Source organism: Oxyura jamaicensis, chromosome 6 (assembly GCF_011077185.1).
Source record: "Oxyura jamaicensis isolate SHBP4307 breed ruddy duck chromosome 6, BPBGC_Ojam_1.0, whole genome shotgun sequence".
Taxonomy (NCBI): domain Eukaryota; kingdom Metazoa; phylum Chordata; class Aves; order Anseriformes; family Anatidae; genus Oxyura; species Oxyura jamaicensis.
In genome coordinates, this window is record NC_048898.1 from 3,909,303 (window position 1) to 3,935,906 (window position 26,604).

General features: G+C 37.7%; 1 protein-coding gene across 5 annotated transcripts; it reads left to right on the forward strand.

Annotated features, from left to right (window-relative positions):
- The first annotated feature begins 729 nt into the window (after positions 1 to 729).
- On the forward strand, positions 730 to 26,499 carry RUFY2 (RUN and FYVE domain containing 2). 5 transcript variants are annotated; one of them, XM_035330584.1, is made up of 18 exons: positions 730 to 905; positions 3,479 to 3,652; positions 4,086 to 4,203; positions 5,755 to 5,856; positions 7,032 to 7,155; positions 9,078 to 9,139; positions 9,708 to 9,773; positions 11,134 to 11,200; positions 12,410 to 12,511; positions 13,181 to 13,297; positions 13,917 to 14,084; positions 15,541 to 15,638; positions 19,588 to 19,707; positions 21,495 to 21,624; positions 22,255 to 22,349; positions 23,079 to 23,127; positions 24,017 to 24,094; positions 24,841 to 26,499. In XM_035330584.1, the coding sequence occupies exons 1-18, from the start codon at positions 758 to 760 to the stop codon at positions 24,982 to 24,984; spliced, it is 1,962 nt and encodes a 653-aa protein (XP_035186475.1). In that variant the 5' UTR covers positions 730 to 757; the 3' UTR covers positions 24,985 to 26,499. The 5 variants fall into 5 exon arrangements, 3 of the variants coding, with proteins under 3 accessions (XP_035186475.1, XP_035186474.1, XP_035186477.1); XM_035330583.1 differs by having other exon boundaries at positions 743 to 905; positions 11,131 to 11,200; XR_004752029.1 differs by lacking the exons at positions 22,255 to 22,349; positions 23,079 to 23,127; positions 24,017 to 24,094; positions 24,841 to 26,499 and adding an exon at positions 20,478 to 20,604 and having other exon boundaries at positions 743 to 905; positions 11,131 to 11,200; positions 21,495 to 21,625.
- The last annotated feature ends 105 nt before the right edge of the window (positions 26,500 to 26,604 follow it).

The following is a 26,604-nucleotide window of genomic DNA, read 5'->3' on the forward strand; positions in this document are numbered from 1 at the left end:
GTCTTTCAAAAGATGTAGTTTAACTGCCACCCCAGTTACGTTTTGCTTATTACAGTTGTAAGTTCAGGATACTCTATAGTTGTTAGAATAGTTTTTCTTTCTGTGATTAGGAGATGTATACAAAAGGCTTAAGTTGTAGCTTTTCTCTTACACTAAATTATTATTATACCTCCACCAATGTGCATGGGAAAGAAGCATGAGAACAAGCATCTATTTCCTTTATCTGGTTCTAAGATGTATCTTTTCTTGATGTAAAAATCAGTTTACAAATGAAACAATGTTTTGGTGTGGTAGTCTCATACTTAAGCTGTGATTCTCTAAAACACTCTTATAATGAGTATCAAAAGCAACTCTTAGAAACAGTGATTCTTCTTTCTCTTCCATATGCAGTGCTTTCTCTTCTATATGCATTGCCTTGAAAACTAGGCTTCCTCATGCAGAAACAGTCATAGGTACCAGGTTCAACAGTGCTGTATATTTTCCTGGGCTACCTCTGTAAATAAAGAGGCAGCTCTTGCAAAACAGACCAGTAGGATCAGAGCCTGAGCATCAGGGCAGGTCAAGGTTTAGGTCTGTAGGTTCCTTTCTTTTTTCTCTCTAAGGTGTTGGACGCTTAAGAGCCCTGGCACTGCAGCTTTCTGTCATACCAATTGTCATCTATTTCCCTCAAACGTCAAAAGCCTTATAGCTGGGACATTTTTATTCGGAAAGCGAACACGAGCGGCGCCACCGCAGCAGCTCTGTCGGGCCTATCGCGATGGGAGGCCGTGGGCGGGTCCACCCGCCGCCGGGGACGCCGTGTGGCGGCGGGGCCGGGCCGAGCTCACGCAGCGGCGGGGCGGGCGGAGCGGCGGGGCCCGCAGGGAGCGGCCGGGGCGGCGGCGGCTCCTCCTCTCCGGCCATGGGTGAGCACGGCCGGGCCGGGCCGCCCGGGGGGCGCTGAGGTGCTCGGGCCGGGAGCGGAGGGGGGCGGCGGGGGGCGGTGGGTGCCGCGCCTCAGCGAGCACAAAATGGCCGCCGCGGGCAGGGGGGCGCCGAGGGGCGGCTGCCGGCGGGTGCTCTGTCAGGGGCCGGTGCCCTCCCGTCTCCGGGGGGAGGCAGAAACCGGCCGGGAAAGGCTGAGGGTCGGCTCCGGGGAGGGGAGCAAATGTTTTCTGGCGGCTGTGGGGCGGCACGGCGGCACCTCGCTTCAGCCTGTGACAGCACGTTTTTATTATTTTCACAAATCGTGAGCTGGTGGTTGTAAAGCAGTACGAGCCTTGGTGGTGAGGCTGTGGAAATGGGCACTGCCTGCAATTAGGCCCTTCAGCTGCTGTTGTTTTGGGGTGAGAAAAACCCTTTTTGCCACGTCCTACGGAGGGGCAGTCTGCCTCATCTGGTCCCTGAGCAGCAGTTGTCACAAAGCACACCATGCAGAATCCCGAGTCGTGTTTTAAGAAGCAGGAGAAGGAAAATAGCTCAATGCAAGCAGATTGCATTTTAAAACAGACCTAAAATTTGGTGTTTCTGCATTGGAAGGGCCAGGCAGGAGGGCTGATGATTAAAAGGACGGTGGGTGTGGAACTCTGCCTGGGAGCAGGATCAGCTCCAAAGTCAGAATCAGGTCGCTTGCAAAAGGAATTTGTAAGATGCCTTTGGGCAGATGGACCCAATGCGTGGCAAGGGGGAGCTGTCCACCTGAAGCGAGCAAGGCTTTTGCTACCATTAAGTTTGGTTTTAGCACTGTCAGTACCAAACCTAATAAAAAAAGCAGGAAATTTGACATGACCTATACTAGCAGAAATGCTCAGGTTGTTGCAAGCCTGCGCCTGTTGCAGAAGGGGTATGGACGCTGCTCTTCCTAGGGCTGACAGTCAAGAGACAACAAGCGAGCAGTGACTGCTAACTGGGGGAATCCTTGTCACAGCACTGTCACTGGCTGGCTGCTGTGTCTGCCACCATATCTTAATATTTTCTGTTGAAGTGCTGGTAAATTGAGGGAATGTAAAAGTGATTTTTAAGATTATCTTGGGTATATCACCTCAGTAAATTATTTTTTTTTTCTGGAAAACTGAGATAGGTTAGGCTGTATGGTAATATGGTACTGTGGCATTTGATGGGCAGTTATGAATACAGAAAATTAGAATGCAAGTTTCTAAGTTTCTAATATCTAATACCTAAAAACCTAGAGCTATGCTGTGTAAGAAATCAGCCAAATGATTTCATTGCTGTTTGAGGAATCCATCGAGGAAGTGTGTCTTAGAAAGATATTTTTTTTTTGTACACTGCTTCATGCTTTCTGATATCTAGAGAGACAAGGATACTAACACCAAGATTTGCAGAGGAAGAGGTTTGGGTTCTCTCAGGCACAAATATATAAGCATATTTTGACGTCTGTGTCTCAATGTTTAAATAGGTCTTCTTCATTTGTTTGCTTTTTTTTTTTGTTAGATTTAACTGCAAATAGCAGAAACTAGTAAATCATCAACTTTTTTCTTTGCTTCTTTACAAGTTCCTTTGATCATGGTGAATAAACAGAGGGTTGCTTTGTCTCTTGTTTCACTTTGGCAAAACAAAAGGTGGCCTGAATGCATGAAATGCTTAATTACGAATTAAATTAACTGAGAATCTCCTGAACACTCTGTTTTCAGTAGCTGGAGCTCTACAAAGAGGAACCTTGTCCATTCTGTCAGATTAGAATGATTTTAAAAAGCTGTGGAAATTTTACTGCCAAAGTTTAATCTCCAAATGTAAATTTCGTGGTGTGCATTTTGTAAAGTGTACCAAGAACATTTTTAAGTGGAACTTAAGGCGGAATGTTTATTTCTTAAATTTTCCTGTATAGAAATTAATTTGTAGTTATATGAGAAACTTAAATATCAAATTTCCAGGAAAGAAAAAAAAAAAAAAAAAAGCACCACAGAAATGTGCGTATGTAATGTGTTTGTGAAATCACTCCAGATTTACTCAGTGAGACTATGTGCAGACTAAAAAGGAAAACAAATGCTTCTGTCATTGGAAATTAGGGCTGCAGTGGAAAATGGTTATATATAGAAGAGGAATATCATGTCTCTTTGTCATTAGCCTATTATACTATAATACACCGAGTAGATGTTGGCATCAGTAGGAATGCTGCTTTGATATCATGGTAATGGCACTGATTGCTGTTGTGCAGCTGAGTATTCTAGGACAGCAGTAATACCTGTGTTAATTTGCAGTTACTGATCGTTACTGGGAGGTACTGAGACAAGAAAGTAATGGAGAACTGACATTTCTGGCCTCATTTTTTCATTCACTTACTAAAACAATCTGTAAGGGCCTTTTCTGGACTGTATGCTTTTCCATAATGTAGTGGCTTATAGCTCTAGTAAAGTGTTTCTTGGAATGTATCTAGTTTAAGATAAACATTACTTTGAGCAAGGCAGCCAAGAACCATTTGAATATTTTGCATCTTTTCTGAAACTTGAACCATAACATTTTTCTTTCTTTCTTCTCTTAGCTGTAAAAGACCCTACAGCTGTAGAAAGAGCAAATTTACTGAACATGGCTAAATTAAGTATCAAAGGACTCATTGAATCAGCTTTGAGCTTTGGCCGCACTCTGGATTCTGACTACCCTCCTTTGCAGCAGTTCTTTGTTGTCATGGAACACTGCCTGAAGCATGGCCTTAAAGGTGTGGTGATTAAGCGAGGTGCATCTTTCTCTTCCCAAACATGCAGTTTTTCTTCCTTTCTTTCTTGAATGAGATGGAAACAAAGTGGTTTATGTTGCTTTAAGACGAGAATGAAGTATGAATCGTCAATTGTTATAATCAATACTGCTATTAATACTTTACAACATTAATTTCTACATTTGCCAACTTAATGTTTTGTAAACCGTTTGTTGTTGTAAGTCATCCAGGGATCCCACAACTGTATGTGTGTATGTAGCTTATATTTTTAGCTAGTCATACTTTTTATTACTATTTAGTTCTAGCATCAGCAATAATTTTATGTTCATGGCAAAGTAATTGTGAGAGGGCTTTGGACACTGGTGAACTGACTAGCTGTTTTGAAGGAAGCCAGTCTAGTGTTTAAATGAATTCAGTTACATTTTTCTTCCCCTAGTAAGAAAATCCTTTCTAAGCTACAATAAAACCATCTGGGGTCCTCTGGAACTTGTGGAGAAATTATATCCAGAAGCTGAGGAAATAGCAGCAAGTGTCAGAGATTTGCCTGGCCTCAAGTAAGTTGTATTGGTAAAATATAACAAGAAGATATAAAATCTGATCTACAGATGTCTCTTGATTTCATTTGGCACTAATCAAGTCTTTGAACACTAGCACACGATACTGGGGGAGAGCACGGGTGGTTCTTGGTAGCTACTTAAAAAAATTTACTGTGGAAAGTGGGATTTTTGTGTTCTTTTCTGATATCCCTGTGAGAAAAGTCTCCTAAGTGGTAGACAAACAAAAACAGTACAAATAGGAATGGGTTGTGTATTGCAGTCTGAAGTCTAGAACTGGAAAGAACGCATGCTTCTAGTCAGCAAAAGCTGTATAAAAACAAAAGGTACCATACTGAAGAGGAATGAATTGGGCAGCTCTTTGGATTTTTGTAGGAATATTCTCCGATACAGCATCCTGCTCTGATGTGAATTTATGCTGTAGACTACAATCTCCTTCCATCTCTCTGCACTCCACTTTTGTCTTTATCATTATAATTGACCATATATTAAATTCTGAAAGGGTTTGGTTACATTGTCATTGGTTGTATGGCAGCATAAGAGTTATAATTTATAGCCTTAGACCGCATCTAAAGCAGATAGGTATATAAATTATTATTTACTCCTGTATCAGGCTTGATGAAATAATACTCTTTGCTAAGTGTGGTGCACTTTCTATCTTGATATAGCATATAGGTGTGTGTGTGGTTATTTTTCCTTTTTTTTTGGGGGGGGTAGGATTGTTTTTATTCTGTTTTGGCTTGGTTTCCTTTTTTCGTTTTTATTTTTTCTTCCACATACGTGCTTATCACGTAGCATGCAAGCACTAGAAGAGGAGGATGTGAAGTTTCAGGTTTAATTTGTTAGATATTAATGTTTGCTAATTACATACATCTTCATTTTCTTTGAATTGTCTCTTCAAGATACCACAGAATTTGTAAAATGTATGAGCTCAAGTTAGAATTCACTGTGTTTTGAGAACAGGATTGGGAAGGCAAGCTTGCATGGCAAGTTGTAGTGGATGTTCAGTAGCTTTTCTCACAATTCCTCTGAAGTCTTTATAAGTGAGCTGGAGAAAGGAATCTAAATTATTGCAGACATTTTACTTCAGCTAGAAACTGGACTTTCAAGGTCATTGTTCACGATCATTGCTGTCAGGGTAAGAAGCAGGTATTTACAGGAAAAAGCACCGCTCTTAAAAATTCTTTCCGTTTGGCTAACCATGCATTGTGTGAAAACAAAGTACAGCGGTGTGTTGAAAGTTGCACGTTTTTACCCTCTTGAGCTAGACAGCTAATTTTACTGGCAGGCTCCTTTGCTTTTTCTACTGTTCTTTCCAGGCTCTGCTCACAGACCTGGCTGAGTCAATGAAAAATTTTCTTGTATTACCCCAAAGCTTGGAGTCAAAGCCTAGAAATCATGTCTGCACAGACTGTGTCGCTCAGTCACTTAAAATAACCTTTCAGAAATCTCAGTTGCTCTACCAGTATACGGATAAGATAGTTAAGAATATAAACTAATTGCTATATTTTTGATTTTGAACTGTTTGTCTTCTCCATCCCCTTTGTCCAGAACACCACTGGGCCGTGCCCGGGCCTGGCTAAGGTTGGCACTAATGCAGAAGAAAATGGCTGACTATCTTCGCTGTTTAATCATTCAGAGAGATCTTCTCAGGTAAACAATTAAGCAAATTCTGTTTAGAACTTATTTTTATGGATTTAGTCTCGTGAAAAAAATACTGGCTTGTATTTACTGTGTTTTAGTGTATCTTTAACATAGTACAGCATCGTTTCTGGCCTATGGGCTGATTTCTTCCAGTTCTTGGGGCAGAGGGGCCAAGCGCTGTCCTTTAGTCAAGACTGAGTCAAGATTTCTCCCCATCATGGTAGAGGGGCCTTCTGCAGTGTACCTGCTGTTCTTTCGTTGGTGAGGGTGGCAGGGAAGGGGTCCTTCTGCGTTCCTCAGCCATCCAGAATATGGACTAAAAAATTCTGCAGAGGAGGTTAATTCACCTTTACCACGTGCATGGTTTTCTACCAAGCAGCCATTGCGTGGAGGGCTATTGCCTTCAATTTGCTAGTCCTTTCACAATCTAAAACTGGCATTGCTCCCTTCTGTCATAAGGTCTGCTTTGCGATGGGGTAGATGAAGCACAAAGGGAAAAAGGATTTGCCATCTTATTTTCAAATCTATAACCTATAAATATTTTGAAGAACTGATATTTCTCGTAGATTATGCTGATGTGTCAGGGTGACAGTGTTGGTCAACTCTTGTGGACTTTTCCACTGAAAGAACAGTTTATTTCATAAAGACTAAAACTTTCTTTAAAGAAATACAAGGAGGAGGAAGTAAATGTTGATATTTTGTGGCTCAATTCAGTATTTTTCTTTTAAAAACCCGTTCGTAATTTCATTCGTTTCCATATTTCTAATATCCATTTACTCACTTGAAATTAAAGAAGCCAAGTAAGAGTGACTTTGTGAAAGTCCAGAGCTTTTTTTCACTAGATAAAATTTCTATCAGAAGTGGCTCAAAGCAAGTGTACAGGAAAAAAACCTTTTTTAAGGTAAGATATGTCTTACCCCCATCCAGTGTACCCTAAGCTTGCAGCTTAGATTTCTGGAGCCAAGGGTATTATCTATGTTTTTAGTAGCCTCTGAGACAAAGTGTGCACTTCCTGCTTTTAAATATTTATGAATTCAAAATATGGGCAGACTTTTTTGTCTTTAAGAATGTTGGAGTGAGGTTAGAATAAGAGAAACAATTCAAATTTAGATGTCGCTTACTGTTAATTTATTGCACCTACGTATACTGAATGCACCAATTTAGACAATCTTTTTATTTAACAGTGAATTTTATGAGTATCACGCGCTAATGATGGAGGAAGAAGGAGCAGTTATTGTTGGATTGTTGGTTGGGTTGAATGTAATAGACGCTAACCTGTGTGTAAAGGGCGAAGACCTAGATTCACAAGTAAGTTAATACAGGTAAAGTAACAAACATGCACTCTGGAAGATTTTGTGTACAATGAATTTCATTATTATAGAGCTGTGACTTGTTAGAAGTCTTTCTAGATAGTTTAGGGTGTGATTCAGGTAGATCATTGGGGATGTTGCGTTAACCTCAATATCGGTTGGATCAGATCTTTACATGGTGATAATGGTCAGAGTGCAAAGGTGAAGTTTTATGGCTTGGTGTCAAATGGATGCAGCAGTAGCAATGGCAGAATTCTTCCCGTTTTAATTGTATAACTCAGCTTCTTTCTTTGAGTATAGTTCCACGTTCACATTATCCCATTCGATTCATGTATTGTTCTGGAACACAACAGGAGGAATGTGACCTGAAAAAAAGAAATAAATGCTTCACACAGTGTAATAAGAGACTTTGCAGGAGTGCGACTGCTTTCAATCTGAAACAAGACTGGTATCAGTAGAGCAGCACTTTGCAAACTGTGTTGACTTTGAACTCTGAGCTTTTCCAAGAAAATCTTGATGAAATCTTTTTAAAGGCATAGGCATAAGTATTTATAAGGATATATAAGATGTGTTCAGCCCTGATTGTTTTTGTCCAGATTCTTTGTGGAAAAAATCGTAACTGTTTAAGTGAGTGTTACTGTATTTCAGCATATGTTTGAAGAAAAGCAATTTATTTATTATTAAATAAAAGCCATAGCTAATTGGTTCTGTGTGCTCTTGAATCATAGAGTTAACTTGTCTTCAGCATTACTGCTAGTTAATATCTAATTAGATAGGTTTAGACACTAATACTGCCTAGCAGAAGACAATATTGAAAAGCATGTAATTCTAGAAACCTAATCAATGTGCTTTCCCCAGTACTGAGAATTACACGTGTGTATTATAAATTACAAAACAGCTATTGCTAGCTGCACCTTTGTTATCCAGGTCACTTGCTGGCTTCATTCTATGAGGGGAGAGAAAACTTGATTTGAGAAGGTTATAGTGGCTGCCCTGGGGAGGTTCTACAGTAATTTTGTTTATGTAGAGCAGTGTGAATAAGGCATCTTCCTCAGAGAAGTTAAAAGCAGCAAGTTGTACTGAGCAGAAAGACTTCAGAAGAATTACGAGACTCACATCCAGGAGGATGATTCTGGATGATTTCAGGAGAATCCTCTTCAACGGAGAAATGTGTGTATGCACATACAGAGGATTAAAACAAAGTTAACTTTTATAGAGATGGCTTTTTGCCTTTTTGTAAAGAGAGAATATTTAATAAGCAAAATACGTTTAAATGAAAGCTTTTGGAAGAGGGACCTTTTAGAAAAGATGAGGGAAGAACAAAGAGAAGAAGACTGTGATGGGAAGTGTGCAGGAGAGCACTGTACAAACCAAGGAAATGTTAGACTTAGACGGGAAACAAATGCTTTTGGTAAAATAAAGTGTGGAGAGATAGTGCTGTTTAGTAAGGAATTTTGAAAAGCTAAAGATGGCAGAAACATCAGTTTTGGGAGTTGCGCTGCAAAAGGAAATGGTGTGAAATGCTACAGACAAATTATCTCAAGTCTCCTCAATCAGTGATGGGGTTCAGTAGCGTCTGATAGTCTCCCAGAAAAAAATCTTCCTATAAACTCTTGGCAAAGCTCCATCAGATATAAGAAATCATCTTTTCTGAACTTGACTGAAGGGTGTTTGTTTCATGGTGTGTTTATTTTGTTTCAAAGGTAACATCGTTTTTAACAAACACATGAGACTAGGCTTTTGTTTTGTTCTGTTTAAAATGTTACTGTTCAATTTTTTGAGCTTCACTTAAACACACTGAAACTGGACTGGCCTTTGAAAGCTGATTTAGCTGAGGTTTTAATAAATGGAGACAAGACCATGAATGACAACAGCAGTTACTTGCATGATATGAAACTCTGTATGTTTGCTTTCCCTTAGGTTGGGGTTATTGATTTCTCCATGTATTTAAAGAGCGATGACGACATTGGGGGAAAGGAGAGGTATGTCCTCACACCAAATTCCTCAGTTTTTGCATATCAGCAAATGTTTTCTTGATTGGTACCCTGTTCATTGTAGAAACAAGGTTCCCTGAAGATGAAATTTTCTGATCTCACAGTCTTGACAAGGATAGCTCACTACTTTGGTCTGTGTTACTAGTTAGCTGTCAGAATATATGCACCCTGTAGCAAGCTCAAGCAACATCACCTGCTGCATTTACCTGATGAACGGTATTGAAGGATTGCAAGGGGGCAGTGTGAAAGAACCTGCTAACCTTTTAGCCCTCAGCTTGTGATGTAGTCAGTATATCAAAGAACCAGAGATATGGCAGAGTAAATAAACATCCGTTTTCTTTTGAGACTGTCTATATTTTTACATTTCATGTATAGAAATTGTTTGCAGTTGGGTCTTTTGTCTCTCACTGTTGTCACAAATACAAGTTACTGAATTCATGACTATGAGACAAAGTTGCTTCATTTTATTTTTTTTAAGCACACAGTGTGGACATTTGCATATGATAATTCATTACAGCATTTTGATACAGCTCACTTTATTATGTTCTTGCTTTAGAAATGTTCAGATTGCTGCAATTTTGGACCAAAAGAATTATGTTGAAGAGCTAAACAGACAACTGAAGTAAGTATTATTTTGAAGTATGCATGTCAATCCAGGCTTAAAGGTAAAACACCTCTATCTTCATTTCTACCATAGCTTTGGGAGAGAGAACTTCAGGGAAATGGGTGAAAATTCTTCATGCTTAGACTGGGAATGCAGTGAAGTTGGAAAGTGTTTTTTGTGTTTTTTGGAGAGACTGAGGGGAGGAAATCTTAATTTTCATCCTTTTGTTTTTGATAAACATAACCTTTAGAGAAATGAAAAACATGAGGGCAAAATGATCAAGGTACTTGGGGTTCATAACATTGTCGGGTTCATAGCATCATAGGGTTTATCTGAATACGCAGTCGGAAGTACAATTTTAAGTGCAATCTGTTTTAATAATAATTTTTGAAAAAAAAATACTGTTCTGGATGAGTCCACATGGTTTTGTTTCTTACCTTTCACAATTTAGTTTGCAGTTTTAATAACTAGGACCAAAACTGAATAGATCCATTGCTGTTGGAAACAATTGTATAGGGTCATGGTTCTTGTAGAACCAAAGTTTGCAGGAAAGCAGACTTAGCTGCTAATATCCCATGGTGCCTGAAGAAAGTCAGTGCCGTGAGTTGTCCTTTGCTTTCCTGTTTCCTCTTAGGTTGTAAAATACATTGGTGTCTTCTACCTTGCCATTCGTAATGAATTGGTGGCTTCTGAGGACACCATACTAGAAATAGGCGGAAAAGTAAATAGTTTTACAGAATAGAGATTTGTTCAGTGCATAAAGGGCAGCCTAAAAACATGCTTACAGCAGAAATGGGCAGGTGGGTAATGGCAAAGTGCTGGTCAAAAGGCGCAGTTGGATTTTTAAAAACAAACGAAAAACAGACAAACAGGAATAAAATTCTGATGCGGCTTGTTAGTGAAGTCAAGATGCAGCAAGAAAGAGGGAACCTGAGGATAATATCTCAAAAAATGCGGAGAAGCCAATGATTTTATACAAATAAATGAATTTTGGAGGAAGAGAATTTAGAGAATGGTTTTCATTATATGGGGCTGGGGGAAAGCAAGATGATGATTGCAAATTGCCTTTTAAGGGAACTCATTAAACATTTGGATACGATACAAGCTGTAAGGATAAAGGAAAGGGAGGAATGTAAAATCACATCCAAAAATGAGTTTAAGTGGTGAGGATGGCGTTGGGAGTTGGGAAGCAGTATATAAAGATTCAACAAAAGAGACTAGTTTTCTTATATTTAGGAAGAACTCAAATAATGGGAGAAGACCTTATAGCACTTGTTAATGGTTAATCAATCTACCTTTCTTTAAAGCTTTTGAGCTTGGTTGAATGAGTTTGTATGTAATTTTGAATAATGCTTTCTTTCTTTTTCTCTCTCAGTAGCACAGTTAGCAGTCTACATGCAAGAGTTGATTCATTAGAGAAATCAAATACTAAACTGATTGAAGAGGTATTATTTTTTACTAATACATAATACATATTATTTGCACTCACTATATTTGTAAATATGTTTAACTTCTTTTAGTCTACATCAGTTCTTTATAATATGTTCAGATGCTTTTAATTTGGCTTGTAGAAAAGGTGCAGTAGCTGCAGGGATTTACAGTCAGCTTGTGTCAGTAGCATGCAGCATCAGTAAAGGAGTTCTATGAAACAATTTCCCACTTGGGACAAAAACAGAGAAGGCTTTCTTAGTGCCAGCTGTCAGGACAATTTTGTGCTGGTGACTAGTCCATAATGGATGACACCAGTTGCTACATAGAGACAGAAAGTAGTTCGGCAAGCAATTTCTGTTACTGTTCTCAGCTTTAGCCAAATGGTCCTTTCTCGCTTATTCACCATATGCTTCTATACAGGTTTTTGATCTGCCTAGCTCTGGTTTTGTATTTATATTTTATATTTTCAGTTATTTCTGTTGCTTTGCTAGATTCCAATATATATTGCTTTTTAAGAGAGAGCACAATTATTTTTTAACCCAAGCTGATTGAAAAATAGTTAATGAAGTAGAAAATTCAAATGTCCAAATTCAGTGACTGAAGAGATAGCTAACTTGCTGTGGGTATTAATGTATCCACAGAGAGGAAAACACTTTTTCTGAGTGCTTATTCTCAGTTTTCTGGTTCATTTTCAAACCTTCACTTCAAGGTGTCCACCTGTTTTGATCAGCTGGTTTATATTTCTGTCATTTCTTCTGACATTGAGGTATATAGTATAGGGCCCAGTTGTAATGTTGTCCTCTTCTGTGTGTGTGTTCTCACCACGTGGGAGAGCTTTTCTTAGGTAAATTGCTCCACATGATATATTAAGATGACCAAAAAGAATCAAATTGGATATATTTGAATGCTAATAGAAAGAAAAATGCAGGATGAGAAAAGGGAACTTGAGGGTCTCTGCATCATAACGAAGCAATGGAAAGAAAGCATGTTCTTTACCAGACATGAAATGATGAAGTATCTTGGATACATATGGTGTTGTGTAATAAAAGTGACACATTACTAAATAAGAGCGCTTTATGTTTTCTTTAGGAATCCTTTATTTCATAGACTGCAAGAGTAGGGCAGAGAATGTCTAGGTCTTGCATTCATCAGAACATTTATTTGTTGTTTTTTTTTACTCACAAACATGGTCACTCTATTTTTTCCTTTTTTTTTTTTTTCAGTTAGCAATAGCCAAAAACAATATAATTAAACTTCAGGAAGAAAACCATCAATTGAGGAGTGAAAATACTCTGATTTTAATGAAAACACAGCATCATCTAGAGGTACGTCATAGCGTGGTTCATTGTCATTCGACTGTGTTTACATTGCAACTTGAAGTAAGCAGTACCTGGCCAAACTTAAAACAGTTCATTTAGGGAAAGAATCTATTAGATCTTGGAAGCTTTATTATGGCAAAAATATGTTGAATTTGTAGGTCACTAGGTTGTTTTATAAATGTGTTTTCTTTTTTTCTTTAAACTGTAAACTACATCTTAAGGGCATTTAGTACTGTTACCTGAAAATCTTATCAAGGTAGTTTATGTTTTAGTTGGTGAACAGTCTATTTTGACCTGTCTTTATAAGAATGTTACATCATTTGGAATACTTGTGTATACAATTGCTAAATGCTTTTTAAGCTGTAATTTGTAACTCCTTACATAACTTCCTACACAGGATAATAGGTAAACTTATTTTACAGGAAAACAAGTAAAAGCACAGGTTAGACAGATGTTTGGATTGTTCAGTACTGAAACAGTGGTGTTTTGAAATGACGTACTGAAGGAGTACTATACTGGAGTACAGCTTAGTTTGCTCATTTACTCAGTTCTCATTCTCATAAAAGCGATGACCACGTAGCAGAAACAAGCTGCTTTCCTGTTTCTACTGTGCTTGGGGATTATGCTGTTAATTGCTAAACTTGTAACAAAAAAAGATTCTGCATATCTTTGTAGGTAACTAAAGTGGATGTTGAAGCAGAACTTCAGACATACAAACACTCCAGGCAGGGTTTAGATGAAATGTACAATGAAGCACGTAGACAGCTTCGAGAAGAATCACAGCTTCGACAAGTGAGTACACTTTTCTAGGAGTACATAGCATTTCTAGGAGAGATTATACTTAAGAAGAGTCTGAAATTATTTCTAGTTTTGCTTTTGCTCAGGTTAAGCACTGCCTTTAATCGAGTGTTGTTTCTCTAACTGCATGTAATAAAAAGGTTTTCTAAACGAGCAATTGGTGCATTAACATTTCTGTAACAATGTTGCTAAAGCATAGTAAAGAAAATACAAGTTCTTTGAAAAAAAAATAGATAAATTGTTAGTAGTAGTGTATGCTTTGTGTGTGTATGCTAGGTATTTCTTGCAAAACTAGAAATCCTGTAGTTCTGTTTTTGTAATTAATAGTCAACTCTATAAGAAATAATGCTTCCAGTATTGAAATGTGAGTTGTCTTCTCTAAGCTTTTTAAAGCATAAGTCACTAAGCACGTGAGTGTAATGTTTAGATAGTGTCAGTTCACATTACTCAGCAAAGTTACAGAGGGGCAGAATCTCTGATGTGGTGAAATAGGTGGTACTGCAGCTCTGTTAGAGTTAGCTTCGTACTTTTTCAAAACGTAGATAAAACGTTGCATAATTGTTTAAAGGTTCTGTGTTGCATTGTGTTTGTGTGATCTTTGTGTGATTTGTAGGATATGGAGAATGAGCTAGTAGTTCAAGTTAGCATGAAACATGAGATAGAACTTGCCATGAAGTTACTGGAGAAGGACATCCATGAGAAGCAGGATACACTCATAGGCCTTCGACAGCAGCTTGATGAAGTTAAAGCGATTAACATGGAAATGTACCAAAAGCTGCAGGTAAAGTCTGCTCTCTGATGAAATGATTTTGACAGAAGTAAGAAAGGTATACTACCATTTTCTTTAGATACTGCTATTTCCTTAATTTTTAGTTTCTTTCCACTTTATAGGTCAGTGTGCTTTTTTGGAATGTTACTGACGCAAAGGTGATTTCACACAAAGCAAAGTTTAAGGAAGTCACTTAATTTTATTGGGATTATGGAATAACGGAGAATGAGAATAGGAGCATGAGAATAAGAGCATGGCCTTGTAACATCTTATGTGAAATATCTAGCAGTATTCATGCTTCTTGGCCTATGCTGTATAAAAAAACAAGAGAACTATAAAAGGTACAGGCACGTGGTGAGGAGTTAAAGAGGAAACGAGATGTGAACGTTCAAAGTAGGGCACGGCATTTGAAAACAAGGTTCATTGGAGAAAGCTAATTACAGCTTTTTAAAATCTGTAACAGTGCAATGCTTAAAAAAATTCTTTGTGAGAATATGGATCTGAGAGACCCAAAATACATTTAACAAAACACCGGGGAAGTTTAGTATTAAATTATTTATGCACCAAGTAAGTTTTATTTATGAAAGGAATTATCAAAAACAGCACAAGAAACCAGTCAAATCTCTGAGAGAATGAGGGGAAAAAAAATAGTGTGCTGTTGAGAGTTAAGTGAGATGAAGGCCATGAAGGACAAAGGATTCTACTCTTCTGCTTGCAACTGTCAGGAGACTGGACCAGAAGATGAGAAATATAAACAGAGCTAGGAAGAAAAATAAGAAGGGACTGTTATTCATTATGTTAGGATTTGTAGGTTTTTGTTTTTCTTTTAAAGATGTACTTCTGGGGACTGTAACACAAATTTCACTTAATGACATTCAGACCCACTTTCTGGACAATGAAATGAGTCAAGCAGTTTAATCATGCTGAATTTCCTGTTCAGGGACCCGTTAATAGTGTTGATCTGTATAGCAAGGATAATGCTCTCCCTTGCATTTAGATCTGCAAGCTGAGATTGTGATAGCTGTGCAAGCAATCAAAATTGTAAAATGTGCTAGTAAAATTTGCCAAGTATTTTTAGGCAAATATGGTAAAGTCTGATAGTGTGAGAACCTTAGTGATTTCCAGGCCAAAGCATCTTAGTTCTTGACTGGTTAGGATCTAGGGAGCTATTGAAAAATACGGTCAGTGAATTTAAGTTGACTTGCAAAATGATGAACTAAGAAAGGAAACCAAATAAAAAATGCATACTTACTACATAGCATCTACACTTGTAAAGTACAACACTACATGTTTTGGGGCATGAAATTTTGTCTAAATATTTTGTCAAGTACATTTTTTAGATGGGAATGTTTAAAAAGAATCCAAATATGAAGTCATTCTAACATTTATTCCCTTCAGAAGTTAAAAAGTCCATGGGGTAACAGTGCAATACATACCTACTTCAGTTTTACCCTTTTTTATAACACAGGTCTCTGAAGATGCTATGAAAGAAAAGAATGAAATAATTGGTCGCTTAGAGGATAAGACCAATCAAATTAATGCAACTATGAAACAACTAGAACAAAGGTACAGGTCTATCTTTGTTTTTCTTCATTCATTTCTCCATCCCCTTCCATTTACTTCATTCCCACGCAGTTGCCACTGAAATATAACTTTCAACTAGAAAATAGAAGACAGTTTCTGAAACTCTAACTACTGCTTTACTGTTTGTTTTTTCTTTTTAACAAATCCACTTATTTAAAATACAAACTTAATCTTTCATTTTTCTTCGTCCACTATCTTTCTTCTGGTCCTATGTTTTTGTGCTGACACCAGAAGCTGTTCTTTCAGCTGTTTCAAAATTTGGATTCATATTACCCTTTTTTTTCTCCCCAAATGAATGAAATGCAATAGAAAGCAAAGCATTAATATTGCTTATACTTAAGCGTGGGCTTAATATAAACATTTAATGCCTTCATGGATCACTGCTGAATTTGCTGAAGCTCTTAAAAGTATTGTCAGTTGCTTTAGAACTACCATTGTTCTAGCCGTGTAATGAGTTTTTTCACTGAAAGCTTGAAAAGTGAAAGACTAAAATTCCAGTGTATAAACTTCCGTTATGGTTAGATTGCATGTGTAACATAACATTAAAATGTGATGCATATGTTTAATTTAGTGGCCTATATGCAACATTGGTCTTTTTAATTGTAGAATATAACACATCCATAAACATCGTCATGTTGGTGTTTGACATGTCTTTTTTTCATTTAAATCTGATTATAAAAAACATGGTTATGTATTTTAAAAATTAGTGACATGAATATTCTTTTATTGACATCCTTTTTCCTCTTTTTTCTTTTTCTTTTTATCCTTTATCCCAATTTTTGTTTTTACTGTTTTGCTGCCTTCATCTGTCTTTGATTTTTGTCCACTGCATTCGTGAAGTGACAAAGATCTGTTAACTCAAACTAGGACTATTGCAATGTCATTCGTCAAATGTGCCAGCCATGAAGCTCAGCACCAGTATAAACTTGTCAAAGATATATCATTCTGAAAGCTCCTCCTGATCTGTTGTGTTTAAATAATTACTGATAAAATACAACTTAAGCATTGTAAAATAACAATTTTACATATAAAGTGGTATTAGAAATCCTGCACTATAACTGATCATAGCTAGGTTCTATTTTGTTTTCTGAAAGAACATCATCTCTGACCTCACTTTGCCCCTCTTTGAAAAAAAAAAAGAGAGAGAGAAAGTAAATTATTGCACTATTATTAAGCAAATGTAAGCTAGTTTTCTAATGCTATTTAATCACTTCTTAATTGTGAAAGTTTATTTTAAAAGGTTAGCTATCTTCGTTTTGACTGTACATATTTATGACCTTTGTTGCTAATCTAGCCATTTTTCCTGTTGTTTGCAGTACTAAAAGATTTAAAAAGTAGCCCTTCTGACTAATATTTCCCTTCTCCCCTGCTTATTTCCTTCACTTTTAGGCTGTATTTATCCCAAAAGCATGCTCTCTGATTTTTTTTTTTTTTTTTTTTTTGGTCGTAACTAGCACTGTTTTCTTGAACAGCATGAGCAGGAGATTTGAGGAAGGGGGGCTGAGTGCTGTTTCAGAATAGTATAGAGGGGGGACGTGTAAAAATAAGTGTCAAGTACGTACAGTTGAAGAATTTGAGGGTTTGGGGATAAAACAGCTAAAGCACAATTCCATTCTGCTGATGTGACGGAGGGTAAAACATTTTCCCAGAGGTACATTGTGTTTGGAGCCTGGACTTAGGCAGGGCTCCAGAAAGGGAGGGCAGCCTGCTCCAGCCCAGTTTGTAGCTGTAGCTCCTGCCGAGGATAGCTACAGTGGAAGCTGTAGCAATAAATAGGATTTACATTTCAGGCACAGATCCTGAACTTGTCTAACTTGTTTGTAAACTGAGTTTCTTGCAGGTCATTGTAATCCTAACCTGTGGTTTTGCCCAGCCCATTTTCCCTCTCTCCACCTGTCACTAGGCAGTCTTTACAAATCGTATCTCTGCTTTGAGTTGCTGCTTCCCTGCACTGCTGAAATAAGGGAGTTTTAGCTGCTGACTGCTCTTGGTGCTCTTCTCACTGTTTCCCCTGAAGTGTGGAAGGGGGGGTTGACTGGGAAAAGAATCAGCAGGAGGGAATGTGTTTGCAGAAGTGGAGGCAAGACACCATAATTAAAGAAGGGTTTCTTACTTTGTGATTATCTATCCTATTCCTTGGTTTGGAACTAGCAAGAGCCTTTAAAGTGAGCTGGCTACTAAAAAAAATTAATAATAGAATCTTCCATCCTTGAAGAAAACCCAAAACAGAAACAAGGAAGAAACAAGGTAGACCATAGCAGAAATGGGAGCATTAACGATCTCATAGTCAATTAATGTGAACAAGTATCTGTCTCATTATCTGAATCTCAAATCCTGCTGTGAACTCAGTCAAACTCAGCATTTCTCTGAATTACAGCTGTGCTGTTGGCCTTGGTGCTAGTCTAGAGGATGGTGCTGTATCCTGGATTGGCTAGCATGTTTCTTGGGTTACAAGCTGCCTTTCTACCTTGGCTGTGGAAACTACATGGCAGTTTAATTTGTAATTTAGAGAGGGTTTTAACTTGCCATGTCTTTTCCTGTCTTGTGTAACTTGATTCAGTCTCTTGCCCAGTAAATTGACCCTGCTTTTTCCAAGTATTCTCCTTTCCATGCGGCTGCTTTGGCCCCTTTGTGCACTACCTCTGCAGATGTGACAGGGAACACACTTAGAACAACTGGTATAGCTGAGGGGGATAGTACATACTTCCGAAAGTATTTTAGTTCCAGTCTTTTATCACTTGTTTATTGGTAGTTCTTGGAAATTCCCACTGGTGCAACTTCATCAGTGGAAGCACAAATGTAGATGTATTGCTGACTTAATTTCTTTTTAGCTGGGAGTTGAGAGTTACTCTTCATTCAGCTAGGGAATTGTCAAATCAAGCACAGCAAGAGTTATCACAGATTTCTCCCACCTCTTACCTGAGCTGGCGCTTGAAATGTGTTGTTAAACCGGACACAGCAGGTGGGGGCATTCAGTGGTATTTTACAGGCCTTTTTACTCTCCTGCCTTTTTATCAAGACAGGTGCAGCCACAATAGCACAAGTTCCATCTCGACACCTTTACTTTTGTTACATTACATCCATCTTTTTTTTGGACTTGCAGAGGTGGTCAAGCAGAGAGAAACCACAAGGAGCTAATGGATTCCAAGGGGAGCTGTAGCTGAAGCAGAAACAAACCCCTAGAATTCAGAAAGGAAAGATTAAATTCAAAAGAACAACAATCCCTCCCTTCATGATTAATCAGTTTTATTTATTTTTTGTCTGTAGTATGGAGCTATTTAAAGCACTGTAAGAATGTATTATTTTTAACGCAGATTATTTAAATTAATTACTAATGTGATGTAGTTGAGATAGTTCTCTAAATGTAGTGGGACCTGTCAGGGTGTGTCTCGTATTAGGCTAGTTAATTGTTTTGCTGTCTGATTGCAGTGCTCTGTATTCAGCCTTATGCTTGAATTGTTTTAAGCTGCTTTTGCACAACACACGTTCTGCCCTCTCTTAATGGGTGATTAGTACAAGCCAAGTACTTTTACAGGGTTTATTTTAAAAAAGATGAGAAAAAAGGAAAAAAAAAACGCTTCTAAAAATAACACAGGAACATATACTAGAGTAAAACAAAACAAAACAAACACAACATTAAGGTATATTCTTCAATTCTAAAATGTATCATCATGCTTTGGCATCTGTTATTGATGAGCATAAAATAAAAAACCTGATTACTTACAGTGATTACTCTCTTACTGTATGAAAAACAGGAGCTAGTTCTCTAGGCATTGTATGGATTTCTCGTTTGAGTTTGTGAGTTTCCCCCAAACTTTGTTTTTATTTAGAAATGTTTCTATTTCCCCATTTTTCTTTTATTTGTCTTCTTCACCCTCTACACCCTAGTTCTAGCTTCAGTTTTACCCAAAGTTGATTTGAATTACACCAGATTGCAGCAAGCAGAGAAGGCTCAAGTGGAGGCTGAGAATGAGGATGAGAAACTTAAACAGGAATATGTGAATAAATCTGAAAGTCTGCAGAAAGAATTCTCCCAGAAGGAGAAACAGCTGTAAGTATATCTGTCCTGTTTGCAAAAATACATAGCCATAAACCTTCTGCAGTGCAGCATGTCTCCTGTGTTAACGCAGGCTGGGGGTTGATAAATGGTTTTGAACCGAATGGAAATACTAAAGATGGTAATGTTAGGTACTGGCAAGGTGTCAGAAAATACTCCATTCCTGGGAAGTCAGGCTACCTTTGGGCACCTCTGAAATGGCGTGCAGCTCAAAAGGAGGGGCAAGAACAGAAGTATTTTTTGGCTAAAGGTGCGGCGTAATTCATTAGGAAATTATCATAAGCAGGGGAAAATACGTATTGTAGTAGTAGTAATCCACACTTTTAACAAGCCCCACAAGTATGTAATAGTATAAACTTAAACAGAAATGGCATAAGAATAGTACAATTGATCAGACTTATGAATAAGGTAAAATCCTTAAAAATGGTTTAATTTACCACTCTGCATGAGAAGAAACCCACAGGAATCAAAAATACTAAAATGCAACATAAAGGCCAACCCTCTACCCTTTCTCCTGTTAAATTTTTCAGTGCTAATCTAAATAAATATCTAATGTAAAAAGCTCTCTGTAGGGGCAGGTGTTTTCTCTGTTGGAAAATAACAGGTAAACTATTTAAGATAGTTGCAGATCTGTGACACAAGGATTGGAGCTTAAATATTAGTGAATTCCAATCTGATTACCAGCCCACCCTGCCTCTCATACAACTCTGAATGTTAATAAACTTGTTTAACTGTCATGACAAATGTTCACTTTACTACCACAGTCATCTTTGCAGATTTTGGGCAAAAGAACATTTCAGACCCCAACCTTAGAATTCTGCAATTCTGAAACCTCAAGGTCATGCTCACTTCTGATCTTTTCCAACCAGATGCTGAGGTAGTGTCCCAAATGTAAGTCTTTCCTTTAAAAATGATTTTGGTTTTAAAACAGGGAAATTAATGTGGATACAGGTTTTCCATCAAAAAACCTTGCATGACTACTCTCAGTTTTTTTTTTTTCCTCTTCTGATGTGTTGGCAAGATTTAGCTTTAGAAGGTTGGGCAGTGTGCTTCTGTCCTTTGTTTTCTGTGACGTTCTAATCCCCAACTCTTCCACAAAACTGATAACAAAACTCCAGCTAGAGTGGATCTTCCATCAGATTAACCCCAATGCCAATAACTGGCCTCCTATTAAACTAATAGGATTTAGATCCCTCTTTATGTTGAACCTCAGCCATGTAGGAAGCTCAGTTAAAATAGCACTTTAAAGTCCTTCCTTCTTTAGTCTTAATTCAGTTCAAACCTCCATAAACCTTATTCTAAACAAGAAGATTAACACCTGAAGATACAATATTAAATAACTTCTGTGAGCACCAGAGACGTATGTAAACATTCTCTGTATGGCAGTGTGGTTTGCTTGTTTGTTTGTTTTAGACACAAGGTACCTAAAGTTAAGGGAGGGCTTTCCCTTATGCATGTCTTAAAAAATGCCTTAGAAGGTTGTGGGTAATCTTCTCTTGCTCATTTATTGGACAGCTCTTCAAAATGATGCCATAGTCTTGATCCTTTTAAATGCATTTCTTTTTAAAAGCACTTTCTAATTGACAGTGTTTTGTTTATTACAATGAGGTCTAAAATGTTTTGAAAGTGCCGCACTATTTCTGTTTTAAAAAACACATCAGCTGTTTATTATGGTAATAGGATATTGCACCCAGAAATAAACTCATTTTTGTTTTATAAGGGATACTGTTGTGCTCAGTGACTGTTTTATTTTGTTTGTTTGGTTGGTTTGCATGTTCTAGGCTTCAACTGGAAACTGATTTGAAGATAGAAAAGGAGTGGCGGCAAACCCTAGAGGATGATCTTCAAAAGGAAAAAGAAACTGTATCTCATCTACGAGGAGAAACTCAAGAAATAATTAACCTTAAAAAAGTAAATTTTGCAATATAACTTCTGCAATATAACTAGAAGCTGACTGCAAAGTTGATTATGAATTTAGGCATGGTATTTCTAGGATTTCTGCAAGTAGATAAGAGAGATTAGACTAACGTATTCTCACAGATTGATTAAGAAAAAAATTGGAAACATTGATTTTCTTTTTTCTTTTTACTCCCCATTTATTCTTCAGATCAGAACTCCCTCCTTTGAATAAGGAAAAATTAAATTCTCATTTTCCTTTGTCAGTTTTATTGAACACTGTCTTCTTATGATAAGTTATGAAAGTGCTTTAGGTTCTCTCTGACTTGGTACATGGCTATATAGCGTTGCTGATCTCTGCAATAAATTGTATTTATTTCCAGGAGAGGACTGAAGAAGCAAAAATGCTTCAGCTCTTAGGGTCTAAGAATTTAATCTTGAGTTGTTACTGTTTGAATTGAACTTAGAAATTTTTATAGAGAGGATATCATCAACTGATATGAATCATCAATTCATTTACTTTTCTCAGTAAGATCAGCTTGGGTTAGGAGCAGTTTTCTAGCCATTAGGCACATACATCTCTATTTGCTAGGCTTTAGGCGTATACATCTATATTGTGTGATTTTTTTTTTTTATTTTTTTAAGGAGTTCCTTAAACTTCAAGAAAAAAACAGGCAACTGAAAAGGATATGTCAAGACCAAGAAGCTGCTCTCCAAGAACTGGCATCCAAGCTGAGCGAGTAATTAAATTATTCATGATGATTTCATTTGTCATATTAACTTGGATTAAGAAAAATAATAGGATGGTGGTCATGTGAAGTTCAGTGTGTAAGACAAGATTACCTAACCAGTTATCAGGAAGAAATAATGTCCAGTTAGTTGAGGTCTGTTTTTTTTTTTTTTTTTTTTTTTTTTTGACTTGTGGGCTAACTGTGACCTTATGCAATTGTGCACAGTGCTCTGATAAGGAAAATCCTAGGTAAAAAGGGTATGGGGGGCAGTAGGAGGAGTTCTTCATTGAAAGTGGCTGACAAGTTTGCATATTTTAGCTTTCCTAAAGAAGAACCCAAGCAGAATCACAGAATCACCCAGGTTGGAAGGGACCTCCAAGATCACCTAGCCCAACCTCTAACCTAACACTACCAAGTCCTCCACTAAACCAGATCCCTAAGCTCTACATCTGAATGTCTTTTCAAGACCTCCAGGGATGGTGACTCAGCCACTTCCCTGGGCATCCCAATGCCTAACAACCCTTTCGGTAAAGAAGTTCTTCCTAATATCCAACCCAAACCTCCCCTGGCACAACTTGAGCCCGTTCCCCCCCAAAAGCAGCACTCCCACAACCCCTGAGAATCGACAAGAGCTGTTTATTGCTGAGACATCTTGCAAGCAGTTAAATACCTACACCTTTTAAAGTTGTTGGGCAGTAACTGACAAAAGTTTGAAATAGCATTATCTTTATTTTTTAGATCAAAGCTGAAAATAGAAGATATAAAGGAAGCCAACAAAGCATTGCAGGTTGGTAGGATTTGGAGGGTTTTCCCACTGTCCCCATTGAACTGTTTTGCAAGCATGAGAAGGCTCCTCTCCAGCAGAAGCTCTACAGAAGACATTGTATGATATCCTCCAGTGGGAGAGAAGCACAGATAGTAGCGTTAGGGAAAGAAAATATTCAGTTGTTTCTGATTTTTATTGTTTGACATAAAAGTACGCATTTTGACACTTCTTGCAATAGTACACCCTTTTTATTTTACAGTGTATCTGGGAAAAAATATGTAGACAACTGAGCGTAAATTATGTGCTACTTGTCAGCAATCACTAAGTACTTGATCATCTAAAAGCCACTAAAAATATGATTTGTAACATTGAAAGATTGGGAACTTTCTTAAGACTTGCTCGGGGAGCACTTGAGAGCAGCAGTTGTGTCTGCACACGCTGGATCATGTGGTGTGTGACCTTAGGTATTCTTTCAGTCCAGGTAAAGGTGTGCGAAGTGGTTCGCCAAACACACTACTGTTTTTATTAATTGGTTTAGACAGAAGGAAATGAACAGCTCTTGACACTGTATTTTTTTTTTTTTTTGCTCCCCAGCATCTTGAGGACTGTTCCTCTGTGATGGACAAGGAAACAGGCCTCAGCTTTGAGACTTGGATAGCTTTCTGCTTTTCCCATTTCAGCCATTGACCATCTTTACTACCCCAAGCATGCTCTCTTTGCACCTGTTCCCTTTCTCTTAGCAGTGTTTTAGAGCAGACTTACTCTGCATTAATGTTTCCGTGACATTAGAGTGGTGTCAGGGCATTAAGCAATTCAGGCAGTAAATGCTACTATATTGATTTGTTTTGTCCTTTGGAACCCAAGTTTACCTTTATTGGATACACATATTTATGATTATTTTTTTTTCCAGGGCCAGGTTTGGTTGAAGGACAAAGAGGCTACACATTGCAAGTTATGTGAAAAGGAATTTTCCCTTTCCAAAAGGAAGGTAAAACTTAAACAATTTCTTCCAACTTTTTTACATGTGTTCTAAGAAATGTGTTAGCTATCTTAGAGATGCAGTATGAAATGTCAACCTTCAGATGAATGTGTAGATATTTTCTGAGATGACTTTCTAATTCTTAGATATGTGTAACACAGTCAAGCTCTGCTATCAAAAGAAACACTGCCTTTGGGTGAAGTGTGACAGAGGACCATACTTAAAATTATTCAACCTACTTAGTGGAATCATCATCTCAAGTGCTTGTCATCTGTGGCACTGTTAAAATTTGACACGTGCAAGTCATCTTATTGCATTTTTTATATAATGAACTTAAATGTTATGAATTTGTTGTGGTTTGAAAGTGGCGTTAATTTCCAAGCTTTATTAATGTATGCAGAATTTTTTATTTTACTAATTTTTTATGTTAAATCTCATGAGCTGCTTGACAGAATTGTCCATTCATGCTTATATTTTTATTTGGCAAAGTATGTTAGTTCATCTTATTCTTGGGATTGAAAAAATTCTGCAAAGTTTACAAATTTGGTCTGTATAGCATTGCATCATAGATTGGGATTTAAATGAATTGTCTTTTGAAAACTGATTCCATGCTTGAACCAAAGAATTGGAAGGAATCACAGTTGAGATTGCTCTGTATATGTGGTTTATTGGTATCCAATTACCAAGTATATTTCCACTGTAATTTTGTATTTTTTTTTCTTGACAAACACTTCTCCCTTCTCCCCATTATTTAGCATCACTGTAGAAACTGTGGTGAGATCTTCTGTAATGCCTGTTCGGACAATGAACTGCCTCTGCCTTCTTCGCCAAAGCCTGTTCGTGTCTGTGATTCCTGCCATGCAATACTTATACAGAGGTGCTCTTCTAATGTGCCCTAAGATCCTTTTACAAGTAGTTTATCGCCTTTTGGTATTTAGCTAGTTCTGTAGAAGTGTACCAGCTACACAATGTACAGCACTGTTTCTGGAATTTCAGGTAAGCAGTCTGAAGTTGCATTTTCCGAGCATCATAGAGGAATTCGTTGGCTGCTTCCTGTTCATACAAATAGAGAAAATGGGACCCAAAGATGGAAAACATGTTAAAATGTTAAAAGTACAGATCACAATAACAATTACTCGTAAGCTTTCCTGGAGGAAGGAGGGCAGTTTATACAGGAGACTCGGTGTTACATGTATTTGATAAGTATCTTAGTCGTTTTGATCTTGAAAAACGTGATATATTTACCTGCTTTTACAGGCTAGTCTGCAACAAGTCCAACCTAATTCTGCTGCACAATCTGCCTGCAGTATGCTGTTGTGAAGTAAAACTCTGCAGTAGATAGTTTTAAATTGTATTTTAAAATAAGTAATTAAATTAACGCAGGTGGTCCAGTAAGTTATTGCCAAATACCATATTTGTTTGTTACCCCTCAATTCTCAAGATTTGATGCATCCAAGAATATTGCACTGACAGTTCTGTTCTTTGTAGTCACAGGTGCAGAAGATTTTATTGGACAGGTGAGAAACAGTGCCTTTAGGCACTGAAGAAAGGAGATGCATTTTGCCAAATTATTTTGTAAAATGAACTAATAATATGGCATATCTGTGTTTTCATGGAGAGATGTGTGTCCCAGTTGTTTTGCCTTATGTTGTCTGTAGCTTAAAACGAGTATCTGCATGTAAGTCATACTTAGTTCTAGCAGTATGAATCTGCTGCCAAGAGACACTAGGATTGAACACTGCAGACCGTGTACTTTGTGCGGTGCCTGTGTTGACAGGAAGGTTATTCCTGATTCTGTCACCATCTTTCTCAAATTTCCAGTTTGTTTCTAAACCAGTCTTTTCAAGAGAGCTCTTGAGCGTTACTAGGTCTGACACATCTCTCACTCCTCTCATTGTTATCCCATGGTAATTTCTGCTGGAATGTAAGCCTTTATTCTCCTAGTAGCCAAGTAAGAATACATCCTTTTGGGTTGTATTTAGCATCGGCCTCACTTTGATGTCATTGCACTAGAATCAAACCCTCTTCCCTTCAGCCCTTCATGTGACTGGATCCAGCTGTGGAATCTCTGGTCAGTACCGAGGATCCTTCAGCAGAATTATCAGCTCCCTGGTTCTTTCATCCATGGGCCTGTTATATTCCTACTAACAGGAGCATGGGGGCTTTGAAAGAGGTCTTTAGTCATTCCTGCACTTTGTTTAGCTTAGCTGTGTCTTTTAAAGATAGGCATTTAGCTAATATTCCAAGAGCTATTCCGTTAATTTTGACACATAAATGTAGTTGCTTATGTAGCTTTTGTAAAGAAAAGTGTTTTTAAAATTACCCAGCATAACTTTTTGTAAAATGCAAATCAAATATTTGTAAATCTGTAAATAGCTTTTGGAAAAAATAAATTTAATTGATCTACAACTTAATGATGGGAGCAATGTCATATTAAAACTTGCAGTTCAGAGTATTTTGAGCATTTTATTCATAATTGGAAGATGGAGAGCTACCCTAGTAGTTACTTAAATTAAGTG

What these genes read in the sequence shown, in the direction of transcription:
- RUFY2 (XM_035330583.1), top strand. Translation starts at nt 758, where the DNA reads ATGGGAGGCCGTGGGCGGGTCCACCCGCCGCCGGGGACGCCGTGTGGC. An exon ending in GACATTGGGGGAAAGGAGAG is followed by an intron (nt 9,140 to 9,707) that starts GTATGTCCTCAC and finishes TTCTTGCTTTAG; the next exon opens with AAATGTTCAGATTGCTGCAA. An exon ending in ATACTAAACTGATTGAAGAG is followed by an intron (nt 11,201 to 12,409) that starts GTATTATTTTTT and finishes TTTTTTTTTCAG; the next exon opens with TTAGCAATAGCCAAAAACAA.